The sequence below is a fragment of the Canis aureus genome, chromosome 2 (genome assembly GCF_053574225.1).
Source record: "Canis aureus isolate CA01 chromosome 2, VMU_Caureus_v.1.0, whole genome shotgun sequence".
Classification (NCBI taxonomy): domain Eukaryota; kingdom Metazoa; phylum Chordata; class Mammalia; order Carnivora; family Canidae; genus Canis; species Canis aureus.
The window spans coordinates 54154420-54173941 of record NC_135612.1 but is presented as its reverse complement, the minus strand read 5'-3'; the positions used below and the strand labels follow the sequence as shown (position 1 = coordinate 54173941).

General features: G+C 56.1%; 1 protein-coding gene across 4 annotated transcripts; it reads left to right on the top strand.

Moving 5' to 3' along the window:
* Positions 1-810: 810 nt before the first annotated feature.
* On the top strand, positions 811-19413 carry MAN2A2 (mannosidase alpha class 2A member 2). 4 transcript variants are annotated; one of them, XM_077872417.1, is made up of 25 exons: positions 812-963; positions 1247-1448; positions 2294-2443; positions 2960-3217; positions 3288-3432; positions 3552-3723; positions 4181-4308; positions 4524-4697; positions 5112-5298; positions 7352-7529; positions 7842-8044; positions 8242-8424; positions 8571-8685; positions 8923-8990; positions 9154-9319; positions 9839-10075; positions 10298-10420; positions 10718-10832; positions 11081-11214; positions 11370-11511; positions 13328-13461; positions 13707-13781; positions 15171-15365; positions 15529-15639; positions 16858-19413. In XM_077872417.1, the coding sequence occupies exons 3-25, from the start codon at positions 2312-2314 to the stop codon at positions 17008-17010; spliced, it is 3528 nt and encodes a 1175-aa protein (XP_077728543.1). In that variant the 5' UTR covers positions 812-963; positions 1247-1448; positions 2294-2311; the 3' UTR covers positions 17011-19413. The 4 variants fall into 4 exon arrangements, with proteins under 4 accessions (XP_077728572.1, XP_077728543.1, XP_077728562.1 ...); XM_077872436.1 differs by lacking the exon at positions 8242-8424; XM_077872426.1 differs by lacking the exon at positions 13707-13781.
* The last annotated feature ends 109 nt before the right edge of the window (positions 19414-19522 follow it).

Genomic DNA, 19522 nt, shown 5'->3' with positions numbered 1-19522 from the left:
AGGAATGTGGCAGGCCCACCTGGCAGCTTCAGTGGTGATCTTACGGCCCTATAAGCCACTGTGCTGTGCCAGGTAACTTCACTACTGCGAATTCGTCCTAAGGTAATACTATACAAGGAAAACAAATGTGGGATGCATGGAGATGTTCACTGCGGTATGGTTTATGATGCTGCAAAATTGTGAACCACCCAGGTGCCCAGCGAAAGGAGAACCACCACGACAATAATCTCTTATTGACTGTGTAGCGGGCACGGAAAGGGATCTGGATCAAGGCCCGGCAGCCACGGGGGGCAGTACCCCTCGGCCGGAGAGGCGTCAACTGCATCAAGTTATGGCGACCTGGGGCGACACAGAGCGGACCCGGAAAATGGGCTTCCCCATTAAGCGGCTGAAATGGAGGCGACAGCTTTCTACCACTGCTCGGCAGTGCGCTGACGCTGGGAAGACCCAGCAAAATAAAGTTGCGCGCCCCTCGCGGAGGCGCCGCAGCGCGCAGAGGCCGGGCCCGGGCCGCGGCTGCGCACTGCGGTCCCGCTGCCGGCGCCCCGGGACGGCGGCGGGGAGCGCGCGAGGGGCGCCGGGGCGGGGGGCGGCGGGCGGCGGGCGGCGGGCGGCGGGCGGGGGCGGGGCGGTGCGGTGCGGCGGGGCGGGGCCGGGCCGGCGCGGAGGGGGCGCGGCGCAGCTGTCCCCGCCCCTCGCGCTGGTCTGCCGGGCGGCCGCGGGAGGGGGACGGGGCGGGCGCGGGGCGGGCGCGGGGCGGGCGCGGGGCGGGCGCAGCGGAGCGCGAGGGCGGCCCTGGCCCCGCGGGAGCGCGGCTGCGGCGCGCGGAGCCGGCGGCGACGGCTGGGCGGACGCCCGCCTTCGCCTGCATCGCTGCCTCTGCGCGGGCCGCCGCCCCCGGGGATGTGAGGGGCGCAGCTCGGCCGGCGGGGCCCGGAGCGGCGCGGAGGCCGGCCGCGGACGGTAACGCGTCGGGCGGACCCGGGGGAGGGCTCCGGCTGCCCACCGCCTCCCCGCTCCGGGCCGCGGCCGGGTTGGGGGGCAGGAGCGCAAGCGGTGCTTCGGGTCGGAGGCGGCCCGCGCTCCCGTCCCCGGCCGTTGTCGTTGCGGTCCCCGGGGCCGGGAGGGGCGGCGAGGGCCGCGGCCGGGCGGAGGGCCGGGAGGGGGCTGGGCCGGCCGGCCGGCGGGCCACGGAAGACCGGTGGCAGGTGCCTCCCCACCCTGTGACCCAACTCTCTCCCCGCAGCTCCACCCACTTTGGCCTAGACCCAACCTCCGAGGGCTAAAAATATTGCCCGGAGGCTTCTGAGAGGAATCAGATCGCTCTAAGTAGGGCACGACGCGCAGAGGCGACAGAGCTCCTCGGGCCCAGGGCGGGAGCCAGTCTCCGGAGCGGCGGTTCCGCCCACGCGCGGCCCCGCACCTAGCGGCCTCCCGCCCCCGAGCAGGCAAGTGGGGGCCCGCGCGCGGTGACAGCGGGCACTGGCCCCCCCTCTGGAGTCGCCCCACTGCGGAGCCACTGTGCCCAGCCTCTCCCTGGCCAGGGGACCTTGGGCACCAGTCGCTGCCGGCTTCTCAGGGGGTCTCTCCAAGCGCTCTAGAAGCAAAGGCTGAAAGTTACCCACTGCAGGAGTCAGAACTAGCCGGGAATAGACGCAGGGCCCTGCTTTATGTTAGAAACATAAGCTGCTCTTGCTGCTTTTTACACTCATTCTGTTTTTTCTTATGAGAAAAAGAGCGACGCTGTGCCAGGAGCTCTTTCTGCAAGCCTCATTCTGCTCCAAGAGGGCAGAGAGAAAGGCTTTCCTGTCCATTTCTTTAAATCAGACTAAATACCAGTTTTATTCACTAGAAGCACGTGGCCAGAGAGGCTGGACACCCACCTCTGACTGGCTGTGTCTGTGTTGTAGGCAAGCTCTGTGGGAAACTAGTTAGAATCAGGAGGTCATGTGGGGAACTCTGGAGTCAGAGCTGGGAAGTTTGTGAGCCAGGCGTGTTTTTTATGGCATTACCCTGGGAAAAAGCATCCTCTGCATCCTCAGGCCAGAGCTGTCCTCAGAACCAGACAGGACCAGCTCCACATGTGCTTCTGGTGCTTTCTGTGTCTCAGCCAAGAGAGGAGGATCCACAGCCAGTGTTGGGATTTGATGCTTAGAGATGTGTTTTCCTTTGGAGTCAGGCAAATAAGCATGCCTTGAGAGTAGCACTCAGGAACTCCTGGGGCGCATTTGGTGGAAAGACTGAACAGAGGGATTTTGCCTGCTGGAGCCCTTTATGGTGTCCCTCCCACCAGGTCCATGTGGGGGCCAGTATGAAGCTGAAAAAGCAGGTGACAGTGTGTGGGGCTGCTATCTTCTGTGTGGCCGTCTTCTCACTCTACCTCATGCTGGACCGAGTGCAGCATGATCCCACCCGTCACCAGAATGGTGGGAACTTCCCCCGGGTGAGTCATGCCTGCTTGCTGGTCTCTTCACATACAAGTCATCTGAGCTTGGGTTGAGAGTCAGTGTCAGCCCAGGAAAGGAGCATTTCTTCCCAATTGGCAGGTTTTCTAGAAGCCCAAAGATAAACATAATGACAGCAAAAAGAAAGAAGGAAGGAGAAATATGTACTGCCACTCCATCCTCTTGAATTCTTGGCAGACAGTGCTAACGGATTGCAGCATTCTTTCCCACTAAGCCCGGATGGAGTCCTAGTCAGCGCAGTGCTCCAGATAGGCCACACCAGTTGTTGAGAATAGGCATGAGTGTACTCCCCACCCAAGTGGATTGCAGTCCTCTGTAGTGATTTGGAGATCTTCACTTATATGACCAGAGCCTGTCCAGCCCTATAGGCTCATGGTTCTGCCTGCATAGGAGAAAGGAAGGATCACAGTCAGGCTTCGGGTGGTGGGCCCCATGCAGAGAGCCTCCCTGTGGCACAAGGAGCCGTGGGTGATTGCTTTCTGGTCTTTTGGCAGAGCCAAATTTCTGTGCTGCAGAACCGCATTGAGCAGCTGGAGCAGCTGTTGGAGGAGAACCATGAAATCATTAGCCACATCAAGGACTCTGTGCTGGAGCTGACAGCCAACGCAGAGGGCCCGCCTGCCCTGCTGCCCTACTACATGGCCAATGGCTCCTGGGTGGTGCCACCAGAGCCCCGGCCCAGCTTCTTCTCCATCTCCCCTCAAGATTGCCAGTTTGCTTTGGGGGGCCGAGGCCAGAAGCCAGAGCTGCAGGTAGGGGCCAGCGCTGGCAGGGAGGTCTGGTGGCTGTGGATGGGTCCTGAGCTGCTCTCTGGCTTGGCAGATGCTGACTATATCAGAGGAGCTGCCATTTGACAATGTGGATGGCGGTGTATGGAAGCAAGGCTTCGACATCTCCTACAGCCCTCATGACTGGGATGCGGAAGACCTGCAGGTGTTCGTGGTACCACACTCCCACAATGATCCAGGTGAGGACCCAGCAGAGCTCCGGGAGCTGGGCTGTGCAGGGGGCTTTCTGATGGCAAAGGTAAGTGAGGGGCAGACGTGGATGCTGGCATCCTTAGGGAACCCTGTGTTGGCTCCCCAGGCTGGATCAAGACCTTTGACAAGTACTACACAGAGCAGACCCAGCACATCCTCAACAGCATGGTGTCCAAACTGCAGGAGGACCCCCGGCGGCGCTTCCTCTGGGCGGAAGTCTCCTTCTTTGCCAAGTGGTGGGAAAACATCAATGCCCAAAAGAAAGCAGCCGTCCGAAGGCCAGTGCCTGCTGGGGAAGATCGGGAGAGCTATTGCCTGGGTCCTGGGATGAGTGCCAGAGCAGCTGGATGCCAAGCTGTGGGTGCCCAGGTGGCAAGGAGACACAGGGGGAAGTGGGGCAGGGAGGAGTGACAGTAGAGAGGGTGAGAGTAAGAAGGCAGGAACTGGTTTGACGGTCACTGGTGTCAGGAGAAATCAGTCACGTGAAGGTGTCTGCACAAATGAAGAAGGAGCATGAGGCCTGGCCCTTGGAAGTGCAGGTGGAGGTACAGTGAGAGGCAGGCTGGGCCGCATGGAGGTTGTAGGGAAGGAGAAGCAGGTGCACATTTGTTCAGTTCATCTTGGGTTTGGGTGAGCGGACTCAGTGAGGCTAGTGCACACTGGTCCTGGAATCTCCTGGTTGACAGGACTGGGCAGAGATTCCCTGCTGCATGCTGAGTGAGTCCTTCACTCTAGGCTGGTGGGAAATGGGCAGCTGGAGATTGTGACAGGAGGCTGGGTGATGCCAGACGAGGCCAATTCCCATTACTTTGCGCTGATTGACCAGCTCATCGAGGGACACCAGTGGCTGGAGAAAAACCTTGGTGAGTCTGGGCTCAGGAATAGGGGTCTGCCCTCACAGCTGGGCCCAGGGGACAGCAGGGTCCTGTAAGGCACAGGAATTGGCACTGGGTGGTTTCTTTCTGGACTGGTTCCACTAGCATGGGCTTGGCATAATGTTAAGAAGGGAGCTGGGTTCCCAGGCCCAGAAGGCCAGGTCCTAAGGTGTTCAGGACCTCTGGTTCCCGTGTCCTCCCAGGTGCAACCCCACGCTCTGGCTGGGCTGTGGACCCCTTCGGATACAGCCCCACCATCCCTTACCTGCTGCGCCGTGCCAACCTGACCAGCATGCTGATTCAGAGGGTGCATTATGCCATCAAGAAGCACTTTGCTTCCACCCACAGTCTGGAGTTCATGTGGAGGCAGACCTGGGGTAAGACCAGGTAGGGTGGAGGGGTCACAGGAGTAGTTCTCACTGGGGAAGGGCAGGGGTGTGAGAAATAAGACCCAGTGTCTTAGAGCGGACCAGCAAGCACTGGTGCAGACTGCCAGAAGTGCTCCTCTCCTTCAGGTTAGGTTGGGGATTACACTGACCTCTGGCCTCTACAGGGCCTGCTTTCTATACTGAGGGTCTGAGCACAGCACATGCTGGAGGACCCGTGGGCTCCAGAGCCGCTCTGTGTCCTCACTCCTGGCCTGCACATCTTCTGCAGCCTTAGGTCTGGTTCAGGCCTCATCTTCTGTCAGAGCTTCCCGTAGCTGGGGCAGATCCTCACCCTGCCGCCATCCCCGTGCCCAGCTCCCTGGCTGCCTGCTGGTGGCTGACTGCCTGGTGTGTCTTCTACAGACTCAGACTCTAGCACAGACATCTTCTGCCACATGATGCCCTTCTACAGCTATGATGTGCCCCATACCTGCGGCCCAGACCCCAAGATCTGCTGCCAGTTTGATTTCAAACGCTTGCCTGGTGGACGCATCAACTGCCCCTGGAAGGTGCCACCTCGGGCGATCACAGAGGCAAACGTGGCTGAGAGGTATTTGTCCCCAGCCTGGGCTGGGCCATTTTTACCACATAGAGGACCCAGGAGACCTGGCCCTGGTCAGGACTCTACTGCACGGAGGAACTTCAGGTTGTACCTCTGTGAAATGGGAGGTGGGCTCAGTGGTTGAGTTCAGATCTGCAGCCACTAGGGTGGCAGCTCCTTTACAGAGCCTCCTGGAAAACTAGAATGGCCCTTAGGAACCACCTTTTCCAGAATGGTTTTATTTTCCCAAATGAGTATGTTTCCCAGCCAGAGCCAGTTGGCTGACTCAGCAGTGAATAATTCTCAAAAGAGATAAAGTTCCATGCACTTTACCTAATATGTCTTCATTTAGTGCAGACATCCTGCCTTTGCTAGAGATTGACCAGGACCCCCAGTGCTCATGGACCCGGCACCCCATTCAGATGCACATTAGTCCTGCTCAAGAGCCCCCAGCCTCAGAGAAGGCACACTGTCCCTTGAGGGTCGTTAGGGACCCCCAAAGATGTCTTTGTTGCTGAAGTCCACACCCCTGGGAGAGGGCAGACCGAGAGTGTTCTAGAACAGCCGGAACCAACTGGCCTTGAGAATATAACAAGTTGAACTGGTTTTCGTGTTGCAGTGCTCTGATTTCCATGATGTCCAGGCAGTGAAACATGTGACCAAAGGGGAAAGAAAGTGGTCTTTTGTTTCTGGAACCCAGAAATCTCAATAGTGGTTCTAAGCAAGAATCTAGAGCTGTTAGGGCAGGGTTTTTCTTAAAGCAGCAGCTGTGGCCTTCAGATGCCAGCTCAGGTTTGCAGAGAGCAAGTCATGAGAGTAACTTTGTTTTCTCCTTTGAAGGGTTCCCTAGGCTGATAAATTAGGGAAGAATGGTATTGGAGGAATCTTCTTTTGAGAACAGAGTAAAGAAGTATCAGCTGGATCAGCATAGTTTAGTAGATTAGTGACTGGTTGAACTATGGTATCAGTAATACGCCAATTACTAGGTTCGTCTAAAAAGAGAAAGAGGCTTTAATGAAAGGCTGCAAGGCTCTGTTTTTCTATTGATTTTACTAGTAACATGGCTAAAAAAGAAAATGACAAATGTGTATTTATAGTTTTTGCTATGTGCCAAGGATTGTTCTGAGTGTTTAATATATATTAGTTCACTTAGTTCATTTTAATTCTCATAACATCATGGTGGTAGGTATAAACATCCTTCTCATTTTATAAAAACTGAGGCCCAGAGAGGTTAAGTAACTTGGCCAGGGTCACTCAGCCTAATACATGTGAAGTTGGCATAGTCTGGCTCTGATTCTGGGCTCTTCGGTGCTATGAGGCTAACCAGGTGGGCAAAGTGAAGCTGGAGTGTCAGAATCAGGATCCCAAAGGATGTCAACAGCTGGTGTGTGATGTGGGTCGAATCTGACCAGATGTGATTTATTCAATGTCAATGTAAGGTCCTACCCTTAGCCTCAGAAAAGAGCATAGAAAAATTTAGAAGAAAGAACTTGCCAAACTTCATGAACCGAGTGCGTGGGAACACGCATGGTGGCTGATGTTAGCTCCAGGGATGACCGTGGGGCTCTCAGAGGCACCCCCACTGATGCACCCACACCCCAAGCCAGCCAAAGGGTGGGGTCTGGCCATCCACCCTGGCCTCTCACATCCAGGGCTGGGCCCCACATTCTGAGGGCCATAGGCCCAGGGGCTGCTGGACAACCGCTGGGTAATGGAGGGGCTGGGCTTGCAGAGCTGGGAGGGAAGGCACAGAGGAGTGTGGCACGGCTTGGATCTGAAGGAGAACCACGGAGGGAGAGGGGTACGGGGTCCTGCGGGTCCGAAGGCAGCTCTGGGAGGGAACCAAACCCAGAAACAGCAGCTAGCATACAAAGACAGCCCCCTGCTATCAGGAGCATCCAGAGAACTCTGGGCTCCCGGGGACAGGTTCCCCCTCCAGGTGTGCACACCACAGATGCAGGGACCCCTTGGTGGGTGTGCTCAGGGGGTCTCTGGGGCTGGCTCTGCCCCCCTCCCTCCACCACTGAGACCCCTCGTTGGGCCGGGGGCTCTTTCCCCACAGGGCTGCGCTGCTCCTGGACCAGTATCGCAAGAAGTCCCGGCTCTTCCGAAGTAACGTCCTCCTGGTGCCTCTGGGGGACGACTTCCGATATGACAAGCCCCAGGAGTGGGATGCCCAGTTCTTTAACTACCAGCGGCTCTTTGACTTCCTCAACAGCAAGCCTGACCTCCATGTGCAGGTGGGAGGGGGCGCTGAGCTGGGTGGGGAGGGTTCCCTCTGCAGTGCTACAGCTTGGCCTGAGAGGCTCGCTGCTCCCATTACCAGCCCCAGGGCAGGGGTCTGTGCCTGACTCTTGGGCAGGGTCTCCCTTTTATGTCAGAATTTCTTCTCAGGCTCCCCAGCTTCTGTGAGGGGTCCAGCGGGGTAGGACATGGGGTGACTGCCTGTGTGGAGCAGAATCCCTCCACCTAGTGCCCAGCCACAGCCCTGGGGGTCCACAACTCCTAGAAACTCTGGAACTGATGGGAGTGGGTTTTTGGGGTCTCCACAGGCCCAGTTTGGTACCCTCTCTGACTATTTCGACGCCCTGTACAAGAAGACAGGGGTAGAACCAGGGGCCCGGCCTCCAGGGTTCCCTGTGCTAAGTGGGGACTTCTTCTCCTATGCGGACCGGGAGGACCATTACTGGACAGGCTACTACACTTCACGGCCCTTTTACAAGAGCTTGGACCGGGTCCTGGAAGCCCACCTGCGGTGAGACTCACTCCCCACCCCTATAGGCTAGAGAAAGTAGAATAGCCTCTGGGGTTTGAGGAGCTAGATTGGCTCAGAATGTACTAGAAGGGCTTGAAGACCAAGGCCGGCAGAGACGTGGTAGAAAGAAGATGGCTAGCTTAGCAAGGTGGGCCTGGGAGTTGTATGGGCAGAGACTGACCTCTCTCTCTGGGCAGGGGGGCAGAGATTCTGTACAGCCTGGCTGTAGCTCACGCCCGCCGCTCTGGACTGGCTAGCCAATACCCACTCTCTAACTTCGCCCTTCTGACGGAAGCTCGGCGCACCCTGGGACTCTTCCAGCACCACGATGCCATCACCGGCACCGCCAAAGAGGCAGTTGTGGCCGACTATGGCGTCAGGTGGGAGCCCTCTCCTCCCGGTCGGATCCTGTCCTAAAGGCCATGCTGGGCAGTCAGTGAGCAGGCCTGCCGAGGGTTCTTCCTGCTAGAGAGATGGATGGTGTGTGGCCACTTTTCCATGGTCCTGCTTCTGCCCACCCCCCCAGGCTTCTGCGCTCCCTTGTCAACCTGAAGCAAGTAATCATCAATGCTGCTCACTATCTGGTGTTGGGGGACAAGGAGACCTACCACTTCGACCCTGAGGCACCCTTCCTCCAAATGGTGAGCCCCACTTCTCAATCCGCTCGGGGTGTTCTCTGGCGCGTGCAGTCCCATCCAAGAACTATGGTCTGAGGTGGTTGCTCTTCTTCCCTTCCTGTCCTAGTGGGAAAGATCTGTGCCTAGTGCAGCTGGTGGTCCACATCTAGGACAGTCAGGGGCGGGGGAGGTCAGCAAGGGTTTGGCTGAGCCAGGCCAAACCCCGTGATGATTGTTCCCTCCCCACCCATTTAATCCTAGGATGAAACCCGCTTAAATCACGACACACTGCCAGAGCGCACAGTGATCCAGCTAGATTCCTCACCCAGGTAAGCCAGACCAGGCCAGGTGCAGAGGTGAAGCCGCTCCGGCTCCCCACACCATCTCACTCCCACATCTGTCCAAGCGCCGCAGGACTCTTGGCCTGGCTGCTGTTCTGTTTCCACTGCCCAGGAGCAGTGGCCTCCTAGGTGAGCCTGCCTCTGCCCGCAGGTATGTGGTGCTCTTCAACCCGCTGGAACAGGAGCGGCTGAGTGTGGTGTCCCTGTTGGTCAGCTCGCCCCGGGTGCGGGTCCTTTCAGAGGAGGGCCAGCCCCTGGCTGTGCAGATCAGTGCACACTGGAGCTCTGCCACCGACATGGTCTCTGATGTCTGCCAGGTGAGGTGGGGCCCTGGAGGTGGGCCCCAACCCTCAGTGCTGACCTGTGGCTTCTCCCCAGGGCCTCACTCTGCCTGTGACACCAGCTCCCCATCCTCTTGCTTATTACCCAGGTTGGGGAGGGGGGTCTTAGGGAGAGGGCTGCCCAGAGAACAGTCACTCTTGGGACTTGAGTCCATCCCTGAAAGGAAGGTGAAGTTGGGTGTAGTAAGGGAATAGTAAAAGTGGGGGCTGGATTGTCCTTCCATTCCTTCCTTCAGCAAGTAGTTATTGAAGGCTTAATGCGTGCTTCCCGTTCCATAGTTTTTCAGATATCATATGAGACTCCTAAAGTCTGACCAGAGGCAAGTGAGGTCACCTCCACTTTTGGGGGTAGGGGACAGAGGCCCCAGTAGGTATAGGGATTCGATCAGACCTTCTCAGTGAGTGAGTGGTGCAGGCCTGGGATTCCAGTCTGGAATGCCCAGAACGAATGCCCATGCCGTGGGCCATGCCTCCTCACCCCTTCTGTGCCAGCAGGTATCTATGCCCATCCGCCTGCCGGCCCTGGGCCTCAGCGTGCTACAGCTGCAGCTGGGCCTCGATGGGCACCGCACCCTGCCCTCCTCTGTGCGTGTCTACCTGCATGGCCGTCAGCTGGCCGTCAGCAGGCAGGACGCTTTCCCACTGCGCATCATTGACTCTGGCACCAGTGACTTCGCCCTCAGCAACCGCTACATGCAGGTCTGGTTCTCAGGCCTTACCGGGCTCCTCAAGGTAAAGGGCCCGGGCCAGGGGCTGAGGAGGGTGTGCCCTGTGGGGGGGCAGTGCTGAGCCACCCCCTCGCTGGCGGCAGGCCTCAGACTGGACCTTCTTGGCTCCGGGTGACAGCACAGGGAAGTGGGGCTGGCTCCTTGGGAAACTTTGTCCGTGCCCTCCCAGGAGGCAGGCCTGACATGCTGGTGTGGGGCCAGGGGTCAGGGCTGTGTTTTTTGGCAGAGCATCCGAAGGGTGGACGAGGAGCAGGAGCGGCGGGTGGACATGGAGTTCCTCATCTATGGCACCCGCGCGTCCAAAGACAAGAGTGGAGCCTACCTCTTCCTGCCTGACGGGGAGGCCCAGGTACCCTAAAGATTCCAGAAACCTGGCAGGCCCTGGGAAGCCCTGCTAACACAGGGTCCAAGAAACCACAGGAACTGAAGCAGTGAAGAGGGTCATCCCTGCCTGCCAGGGGCCTTGCCCAGGCTGCCTCTTGGAGGTGGGGTGGGCTGAGGAATGTCACCTGGGGCCTTGGGCCAGCTCAGCCAGGGTGTCAGGCCAGAGCCTGCTGGAAACAAGTACTTTTACCAGTGCTGGGCTGGTACCTCCCTGCTTTGTGTTCTGTGCTGTGGCTTTAGCTGTCTCCTGCTCTTTCCCCAGCCCTATATCCCCAAGGACCCCCCCGTGCTGCGTGTCACCGAAGGCCCTTTCTTCTCGGAGGTGGTGGCATACTACGAGCATATTCGCCAGGTGGTCCGGCTATATAATCTGCCAGGTGAGCCCTGAAGATGAGGACAGTCAGAACAGAGGTCAGGGCTGCACAGGCTATGCCACGCTCGTCCTTCTGCTGGGTATCTGCTTGTGCGTCTTTCCCAACAAATGGATCATTTGAGACAGGGATGGCATTAATTCTCTTGGAGTGAAGGTCCTACGGAAATGCTGGGGGCTGCCAGAGGGTTGGGTGCAGCCTCTCCTGGCCCCATCCCTTAGGCCTCTTTATGCTCTGTCTGTTCTTATGCCCAGGGGTGGAGGGGCTGTCTCTGGACATGTCGTCCTTGGTGGACATCCGGGATTACATCAACAAGGAGCTGGCCCTGCGCATCCACACAGACATTGACAGCCAGGGTGCCTTCTTCACGGACCTCAATGGCTTTCAGGTGATTCTTGGGGCCCTGGGCCCACACACCACAGGCACTGGGCATGGAGGAAGAGGAATCAGAGGCGAGGATGATGAGGGACTCCTTCAGACCCGGGACCCCTTGGGCCTGAGTGGTGCCTGGATGCCCTTGATCCACTGGTCTCCCGCTTCCAGGTGCAGCCCCGGCGCTATCTGAAGAAGCTGCCTCTGCAGGCCAATTTCTACCCCATGCCAGTCATGGCCTACATCCAGGATGCGCAGAACCGCCTCACACTGCACACTGCCCAGGCCCTGGGTGTCTCCAGTCTGCACGATGGTGAGCGGGGAGCAGGGCTCTGAGAAGTTTAGAGGATGAAGTAGAGCCCACTTCTGCCCCAAGGCCTCTCTTCTCAGGGAGCCCCATCCCTCCCCAGTCCACAATCACCTCCATACTTGGAGAACATTAACAGCTCCTGCCAGTCACACACGGGCATGGCAGGAAGGCAGACATGTGCTGTCACCCTCTGCCCTAGCAGAGGCGGCCAGGGCAGGGGGTCCTGTTGGGTCTCTTTAAGAAGCACCAGGGTATTGAATGGTGATTTGCAACTGAGGTGTGCAGCCTCCTTCTCCTGGCCAGGGATGGAAGCAGGGCTGTTGGAAAAGTGCATTTGATGTTTATAATGAAATATTTAGCAGGGGTGCCTGGGTGCCTCAGTCAGCTAAGTGTCTGATTCTTAATTTCGGCTCACTTCATGATCTTGGGGTTGTGAGACTGAGCCCCACATTGGGCTCCACAGTGGGCATGGAGCTTCCTTGAGGTTCTCTCTCTCTTTCTTTCTCTTATTTCTTGCTCTCTTGCTTTAAAGAAAAATTTTAAAAATAAAATTTTAAAAAATTTAGCAGTGGAGAAAGATAGATACTGTTTCTACTAAAGATCGTTAAAAAAGAGAATGGTGTTCTTAAGAATTGAAACAAGCCCATGAAGAGTACTGGCCTGGAGCTGGGCATTGTTGGCAAGCTGAGGCAGCTCCCCTGTTCTCAGGGTCAAGTGAACAGTCCTTGGTGGCCTCTGAGGCCTTCAGATCTGCCGTGTTTGGGATGGAGCATTTGTATATGGGGCTGAGCCGAGAGCCTGGTCCAGGCTGTATGGGCGTGCTGTGGCTAGGGCAGTGGAGGCCTGACTCCCTGCTGAAGGAGTGTCCCTCCACCCAGGATCATCCCACTGTCAGACTGCCTGGCTCTGTCTGTGCCATCGATTGCCAGCTGAGCCCAGTGTTCCCATTTGATTCTCTCTGCCGTCTGGGAAACAGTGTGCTCAGAGATTATTGTTTTATATGCAGGGGTCCATTTTAGAACTTTGGTATATCTTCCCCCAAAAAGTTGCTCTAGGTAAAAAGGCTTAGGAACAACAGGAGTCACAGTTGGGCTGGGGAGATGGATAGGGCTACCTGAGTGGACTCCCTCCAGATTCTTAAAAAAACAGGTGCTGGGGAAAATCCTCACCTCAACATATGTCAGCTTTGCAGTGAGCCCCTTCCCCAAGTCTGTTTTACAAAGAAGGCCTAGGCGGTCACCTGCCATGTCTTTTCCCCAGGACAGCGCTCAGTGATGCCTAATTTGAGCTTCTGACTGATTTGCCATCTGCCTGTCGTCTGCGCTTTCCTGGTGACAGATGAGGCGGCAGCGCTGGAGTCTGTCCCGGAGTAGAACAGGGGCGGGGGGGCTTGTGTTCTACTCACAACGAAGTCTGCCCATGCTGCAGCTTGGGGCCCCTGCAGCCGGCGCCATGGGCCATCCAGGGCAGTGTTGTGTTGGCTTGTTTGCTGTGTTTAGGTAGGCAGTCCAGGTAGGGCTCCTGGCCTGAACTCCTGGGCCTGCCCTCGGTCCTGAGGCACAGAGCCTGGGGGTGGGAGACTGCCAGCGCCTGCTTGTCTGCTCTGGACCTCGTTTCCTCTTCTGTGTTGCTGACCCTTCCCTTAACCCCTTCCAGCCGCAGGTCCCGTAACTCTTCCTCTCCTGAGCAGCTCCACTTCCGGTTGGTTAGCTCACCAGGTTGTTCCCTTGGGGCCTGTGGTTGGGCTGCTTCTTCCAGAGCTCACGGTCTGCTTGGGGGTGGGGGTCGCGGGCCGGGGGCTCACAGTTGACTTCCCTAGGCCAGCTGGAGGTGATCCTGGACCGACGGCTCATGCAAGATGACAACCGGGGTCTGGGCCAAGGGCTCAAGGACAATAAAAGAACCTGCAACCATTTCCGCCTCCTGTTGGAACGGCGAACCCTGGGCAGTGAGGTAAATTCTGGGCCTCCCTGACTGGGAACCAGGTCAGGCTGGTCCCTTGGGCAGCAGAGCTAGAGGTGGGCAGGGGTAGTGAGAGTAGGGCTTTCCTGGGGCATGGGGGGTGTATCTGACACTCCGCACCCTGGCACCTCTGTCTGCCACAGCCTCCTGTCACCTGTGCCCCCACCCACCCTTGTGTCCTCTGACCCCATCTGCTCCAGCCCCATTCATCTCATGGCTTTCTTTGCCCCCACCAGCCTGGCTTTTTCTCCAAACTGGCAGCCATGTTTAGGGACTTGATCTTTCACAGCAGCAGGACCAATAACCTTGAGGTAAGGGCCAGCAATGGGGTGTCGGACTAGCGTTAGCAAGGTGTAACTGGAGTTGGAGCCTGCGGACAACAGAGCCTGCCCTTGGGCTCCCATGTCCGGGGCTCAGTCCTACTTGCTCAGGAGATAGTGAGCACCTGCTGTGCTTTAAGGCCTGAGAGGGACACAAACACCTGTGTTATTGGCCCTACTCTCTAGGACTTCGCTCAGGCGGAGGGGTGGGGGATATGCTCTGTGTGTAAGACTAGGAATATGCTCTCTGGTACTGAGGAGGGAGAGAATGGTGTGAGCCACGGGATGGAGGACAGCTTCTGGGGGACGTGTCAGCCAGACACTGCTGTGATGAATGCAGGTCTGATCTAATCACATGGAGCAAGGTACAGGGCAAGGTAGGAGACACCAGGGAACAGCACTGAGTTCCCTCAGCCAGACTAGAGTGGCTTATCCATGCCATAGCTTCTAGCCACATGTGATTATTTGAAATAATTAAAACTATATACAATAACAGATTCAGGTCTTCATTCATACCAGCCACATTTCAAGTGTCTAGTGGCCATAGGTGGCTAGCAGCTACTCTATACTCAGTGCTGGTTTAGTGTATTTCCATCTCTGCAGAAAGTTCTAGTGGCCACTGCTAGGTTGGCATGAGGTCAGAGGTCGTTTGCCTGGAACAGCTGGTAGGAGAGTCTGGACTCTATTGGAGGCCAGTGAGGGACCCTGACAGTGGCCCTGCCCTAAGCCTGTCACTCTGGCAGCAAGAGTGGGTGCATCATCAGGGAGACTGGAGGTGGAGGATGGTCTACAGGCCACTCAAGCGAGAAATGTTGGTGGCTTGAACTGAGCCACAGTAGGGAGAGGGTGGGGTAGGGGTGAGGACACTGCTGAGTGGGGGGCAGAGGTCAGGGGAGGTGTAAGTGAGAGATTCTGGGTGATTGGAAGGAGATTGGCATGAGGGACAAGTCCGGAATATGGACAAGGGGCCGCCTTAGAGAAAGTCCAGGTTAGCCACCGAAGGGGCAGTCCTTGGGGACACAACCGTGGGGACCCCTGGGCCGAAGACCAGGCCCAGTGCTGTGGACACAGGACCGTGCTCAGAACTGCAGGATTACTCAGGGCACTCTGTCCATCATCTGTGTGAGGCACATGTCTGTCTGTTTCCCATCCTCCACTCTGAGAATCTGTGATGGGAGACGGTGCTCAGGGTAGTGTCACATCAGCAAAAACCTCCAAAGGCCAAGGAGAGGTGGCCTAGTAAATAGTCCTCTCTAAGTTGTGTGAGATGGAAAGTGGCCGTGCAGGGCCCTGGAGCCTTCTAGACATACTGGGGAAGCTTGCTCCACCTGGGTGTGCTCCCGCTGCCCCCCTCACCCACACCTCGGGCCAACCTTGCAGGTCCAGGATGGCCACACCAGCAGCTACCCGTCCCTCCTCAGCCACCTGACCTCCATGTACCTGAATATCCCAGTGTTTGCCCTGCCTGTGGCCAAGAGGCAGCTCCCCGGCCCTGGTCTACGCTCCTTTCATCCCCTGGCCTCCTCCCTGCCCTGTGACTTCCACCTGCTCAACCTGCGCACCCTGCAGGCCGAGGTGAGTATCCGCGCAGCCCCCGCCTCCAGGACTGGATTTGGGCCTCTCGGCCCAGCGCCTCCGGTCCCAGTACTGCCCTCTGGGGATGGCCCTCTGCTCCTCTGGGAGCCCCAAGCAGCGCCAGTACCACCCTCCCCCCCACCCCTTGTGTGTCTGTCACCAGGATGATGCCTTGCCATCAGCAGAGACCGCACTCATCTTACACCGCAAGGGTTTTGACTGTGGCCTTGAGGCCAAGAACTTGGGCTTCAACTGCAGCACAAGCCAAGGCAAGGTGAGCAGGGCTGGGAGAGGGGGGCCTGGGGGAGGGACATCCATGGGGAATGGGGAGAGGACGGGGTGGGGGCAGTCTGGGGGAGTGGGGCCTGGAGAGGGGAGTGGGGTCATGGGGAGCAGGGCCAGGGGGAGGTGGGCCCGGGGTGATGGGGGTGGGGCCCAGGTGTGGGCAGGGAAACAGCACCAGGCTGGGTAGGCTAGGCAGCTTGAGGAGACTGCAGTGAGGTGGAAAATGAGGGCGAGGCTGAGGGTGGGGGGCCCTCCAGGACCTTTTTGGGAGAGAAAAGGGGAAGCTGCCGATGAGTATTTTGTTTGTTTGTTTTAAATATTTTATTTATTTGTTCATGAAAGACACAGAGAGAGGGGATCGCTGGGTGGCTCAGCAGTTCAGCCCTGCCTTTGGCCTGGGGTGTGATCCTGGAGTCCGGGGATTGAGTCCCACGTCGGGCTCCCAGCATGGAGCTTGCTTCTCTCTCTGCCTGTGTCTCTGCCTCTCTCCCTCTCCCTCTCTCTCTCTCTCTATCATAAATAAATAAAATCTTTTTAAAAATACATTTAAGAAAGACACAGAGAGAGAAAGGCAGAGACAGAGGCAGAGGGAAAAGCAGGTTCCAGGCAAGGAGCCTGATGTGGGACTCGATCCTGAGACTGCAGGATCACGCCCTGAGCCAGGGGCAGGTGCTCAACCACTGAGCCACCCAGGCATCCCACCGATGAGTGTTTTTAAAGCAAGCGAGGCCTGGTGGGAGCGAGTTCCTGGCGAGGCCCAACAGCTGGAGAACTTGTGCCCTGATAGCAGGGGCAGCTGTCAGACAAGGTAGAAAACACCAGAAATAAAACCCCAGAAGCCTGGTGCTGCTAGTCCTTAAGCTCTTTTCATGGTATAAGCTAGTCTGGTACATGCTCCCCAGCCACGGCCTGTGCTGGGCATCTGGAGGCCAGAGTGGACCCAGACGCAGTCACTGTGCTCAGGGAGCTCCTGCTCAGTACAGTGCCTCCTCCTCTGCCCTCCGTGGGCCGGCTGCAAAGTTGAGCAGACCTCAGTGAGCCCCTGAGGTCAAACACAGACTCACAAGTGCAGGTAGGCACCATGCTGCCCACAGGGGTCAGAGCCTCCACAAGGTTCTTTGAAAGGTAATGAGACATGCAGAGGAAGAGCCACATCGTGCAGCACGTGGGCACCCAGCCCAGCCCTGTACCATGTTCCTCTCCACAGGCAGCCCTGGGGAGCCTCTTCCATGGCCTGGATGTAGGTTTCCTGCAGCCGACCTCACTGACATTACTGTACCCACTGGCCGCACCCTCCAACAGCACTGATGTCTACCTGGAGCCCATGGAGATTGCCACCTTTCGCCTCCGCTTGGGCTAGGGCTTCCTGTGGCCTGAAAAGAAAGTTCATCCACAGAGACTGCCTCTTACAGAAGGTCGGGTTGGACAAACCAGATGGGTATCCTGTCCCGATCTACCTCTCAGAACTGTGACACACTGGGCTCTGCCCTCATTTTCTTTTATCCTTGCTTCTGTGTTCAGTGGCAGCCCCAAACCCAGTGTTGGGTAGATAGGGCAGACGCTAGTGAGAAGGTGACAAGAGGGCCCTTGGCCAGAGTGGGGGGTGCCAGCATCTGCTTTGACTTTTGAGTAGCACCCAGTTGGGCACAGGCTCTAACACCCACCCTTCTCCCCAAATGGGATGGAGGGGAATCAGAATCAAAACAGGTAGGGGAGGCTAAGTGGGTAGCAGCCCAGCACCACAGTAACTGTAGGCAAGAGCTGGCTCTGGGGGGGGGCCCTCTGGTTACGTAGGGACTGATGTGACCAGCAGGAGCTGAGTGACGGCTGGGAGGTGGGGGATGGGGACCCAGGCTTAGCAGTGGGGTGGAAGAGGAATCCCTGCTTCTTGTGATGACTCCACCATAAGTGCTCCCTGGCCTGCACGCCCTGCTAGGGAATGTGGTGTGGCAGGAAGGGACTTAGTAGAGACCATCTCATGGCCAGAGGTCATAGAATACTTCAGATACCAAAACCCCCATCTCATCATGGGCAGTCGGTCTGTATGTTGATGTGTGGGATGGTGGCAGGGACGTGGGGGCTCTTCCATCCTATCTGACCCCTCTTCACTTCTTGTGCTCTGCACACCACTGTCCCTTGGGAGTTCCTTCCCATCCTGGGGGGGCATTTGGTCTGGCATACTTCCTTTCCCTGAAGAGGAACTGAGGCGCCCATGAGTGTGAGCAATTTGAGAAGGCTTTCAGCCCCATCCCTATAGTCAGGATATGAAGCTTCACTTTTGATACCTTCTTCTACAGAAGTGTTTGAATCCTGGCACAGAGACTAGAGACATGTAGCATAAATTAGGAGGCAGTATGACTACTCATTAGCCTTCATTTCAGCTTCAATTAATAGAGAAAAGTTTTTGATAGTCTCTATAGATGCTGAAACAATATTTGGTAAAGTTTAAGATCTATCCCTCATTAAAAATCTTAGTAAGTTAAGATTATAAAGGAACATCCTAATCTAGATAAACTTCTATCATAAACCAGCAGTTACTGACATTCTAGAGTCAGACACCCCAGGCATCCCATTACAAGTTGGAAACTAGCCAAGGATGTACTACCTTTTAGCAGTGCCCTGGTACTGTTGCCCTTGCAGGAGAGCAGGCAGGCAAAGGAGAAGGAAGTTACAACTGTCATCATTTGCAGACAATAGAACATCTTAGATACAAAATCTAAGAGAGTTCTGTAAGTGGACACACACGATAGACATGCTTCTGTAGAGACTTCGGTTCTCTCAGAATCAGCCCATAAATTCAATGTATTCCAATGCAGTTGGATACTTTGGGGATTTGATGAGTTCTAAAGTTCATTTGGAAGAGTAAAATATGTGAGAATATTAACACATTCTGAATGATGGTGAGTCGGGGGTGGGGAGCGCTGCGGGGGTCAAAGGCACGTGGCCTGCCCCAAGAACTTGCAAGTGCCGGGAGTGGTCCCTCTGACCTGGAGTGGGGTTGGGCAGGCAGATGTAACAAAAGGCAGAGTCCAGCAGACCCCCAGGCAGATGAGAATTTGGCAGGATGAAAGGAGTATTTAAAGTGGGGAAAAGATGGATTGCTTAATAAATAGTACTTTAAGACAACCGGCCCTCAAAGTAAGAGTTAGATCTGTAGCTCACGGTTTCCACCAAAATTAGTTCCAGAGGGAAGAAACCAAAACAGTTAAGCTACAAAATTCATTGAAGAAAATACAGGGTATTATTAGATCTCTGGTGTGGGAAGCTCTGTTTTAAACATAACACAAAACCTAAAAGATACAATACGGGAAGAGATGTTTTACCACCAAAAATTATTGAAAGTTTATGTATGATGGAAAACATCACAGTACAACACAAATGTCAGATTGGGAGAAAATATTTGCAGCACTTCCAATATTGATGAGTTAATTACTTCAGGAGCAAAGCTTGCTTTGGGGTCCCCAGGGCCTGCTCCACAGCTGCCGGAAGATCAAGAGTTTTTCCAGGTCATCCAGAGCTGTTGTCACCAGCATCAAGCCAGGGCATGTGGAATCCTGTCTGTATCGTAGTAGAAGAAATAAGATACATAGAAGAGTTCAATAAACAGGAACTGTAATCTTATTAGTAAAGGACGCTGAGCAGTTATATTATAGCAGGTGTTATTTGCTGGTATCATATGACTTGTAATCAAATGATAAGGGAGACTCTGTGAACCCCACCCCCACCCCAGGAAATTAGCAGAATAAAGGCTATTATCTTTGGAGGTCTTAGATGTATCATGAAATTGTTCATCTGCCAGAAACGATCTTTAATCCTCCACACTGACTGGCCTTTGAAAAGTATTTCAGGCAGCTTTTGTTATTCAAGGTGTG

Coding starts and splice junctions, on each gene's coding strand:
- MAN2A2 (XM_077872417.1), top strand. CDS start 2,312: ATGAAGCTGAAAAAGCAGGTGACAGTGTGTGGGGCTGCTATCTTCTGT. Junction 3,218..3,287: donor GCCAGAAGCCAGAGCTGCAG/GTAGGGGCCAGC, acceptor CTGGCTTGGCAG/ATGCTGACTATATCAGAGGA. Junction 11,215..11,369: donor CGGACCTCAATGGCTTTCAG/GTGATTCTTGGG, acceptor TCCCGCTTCCAG/GTGCAGCCCCGGCGCTATCT.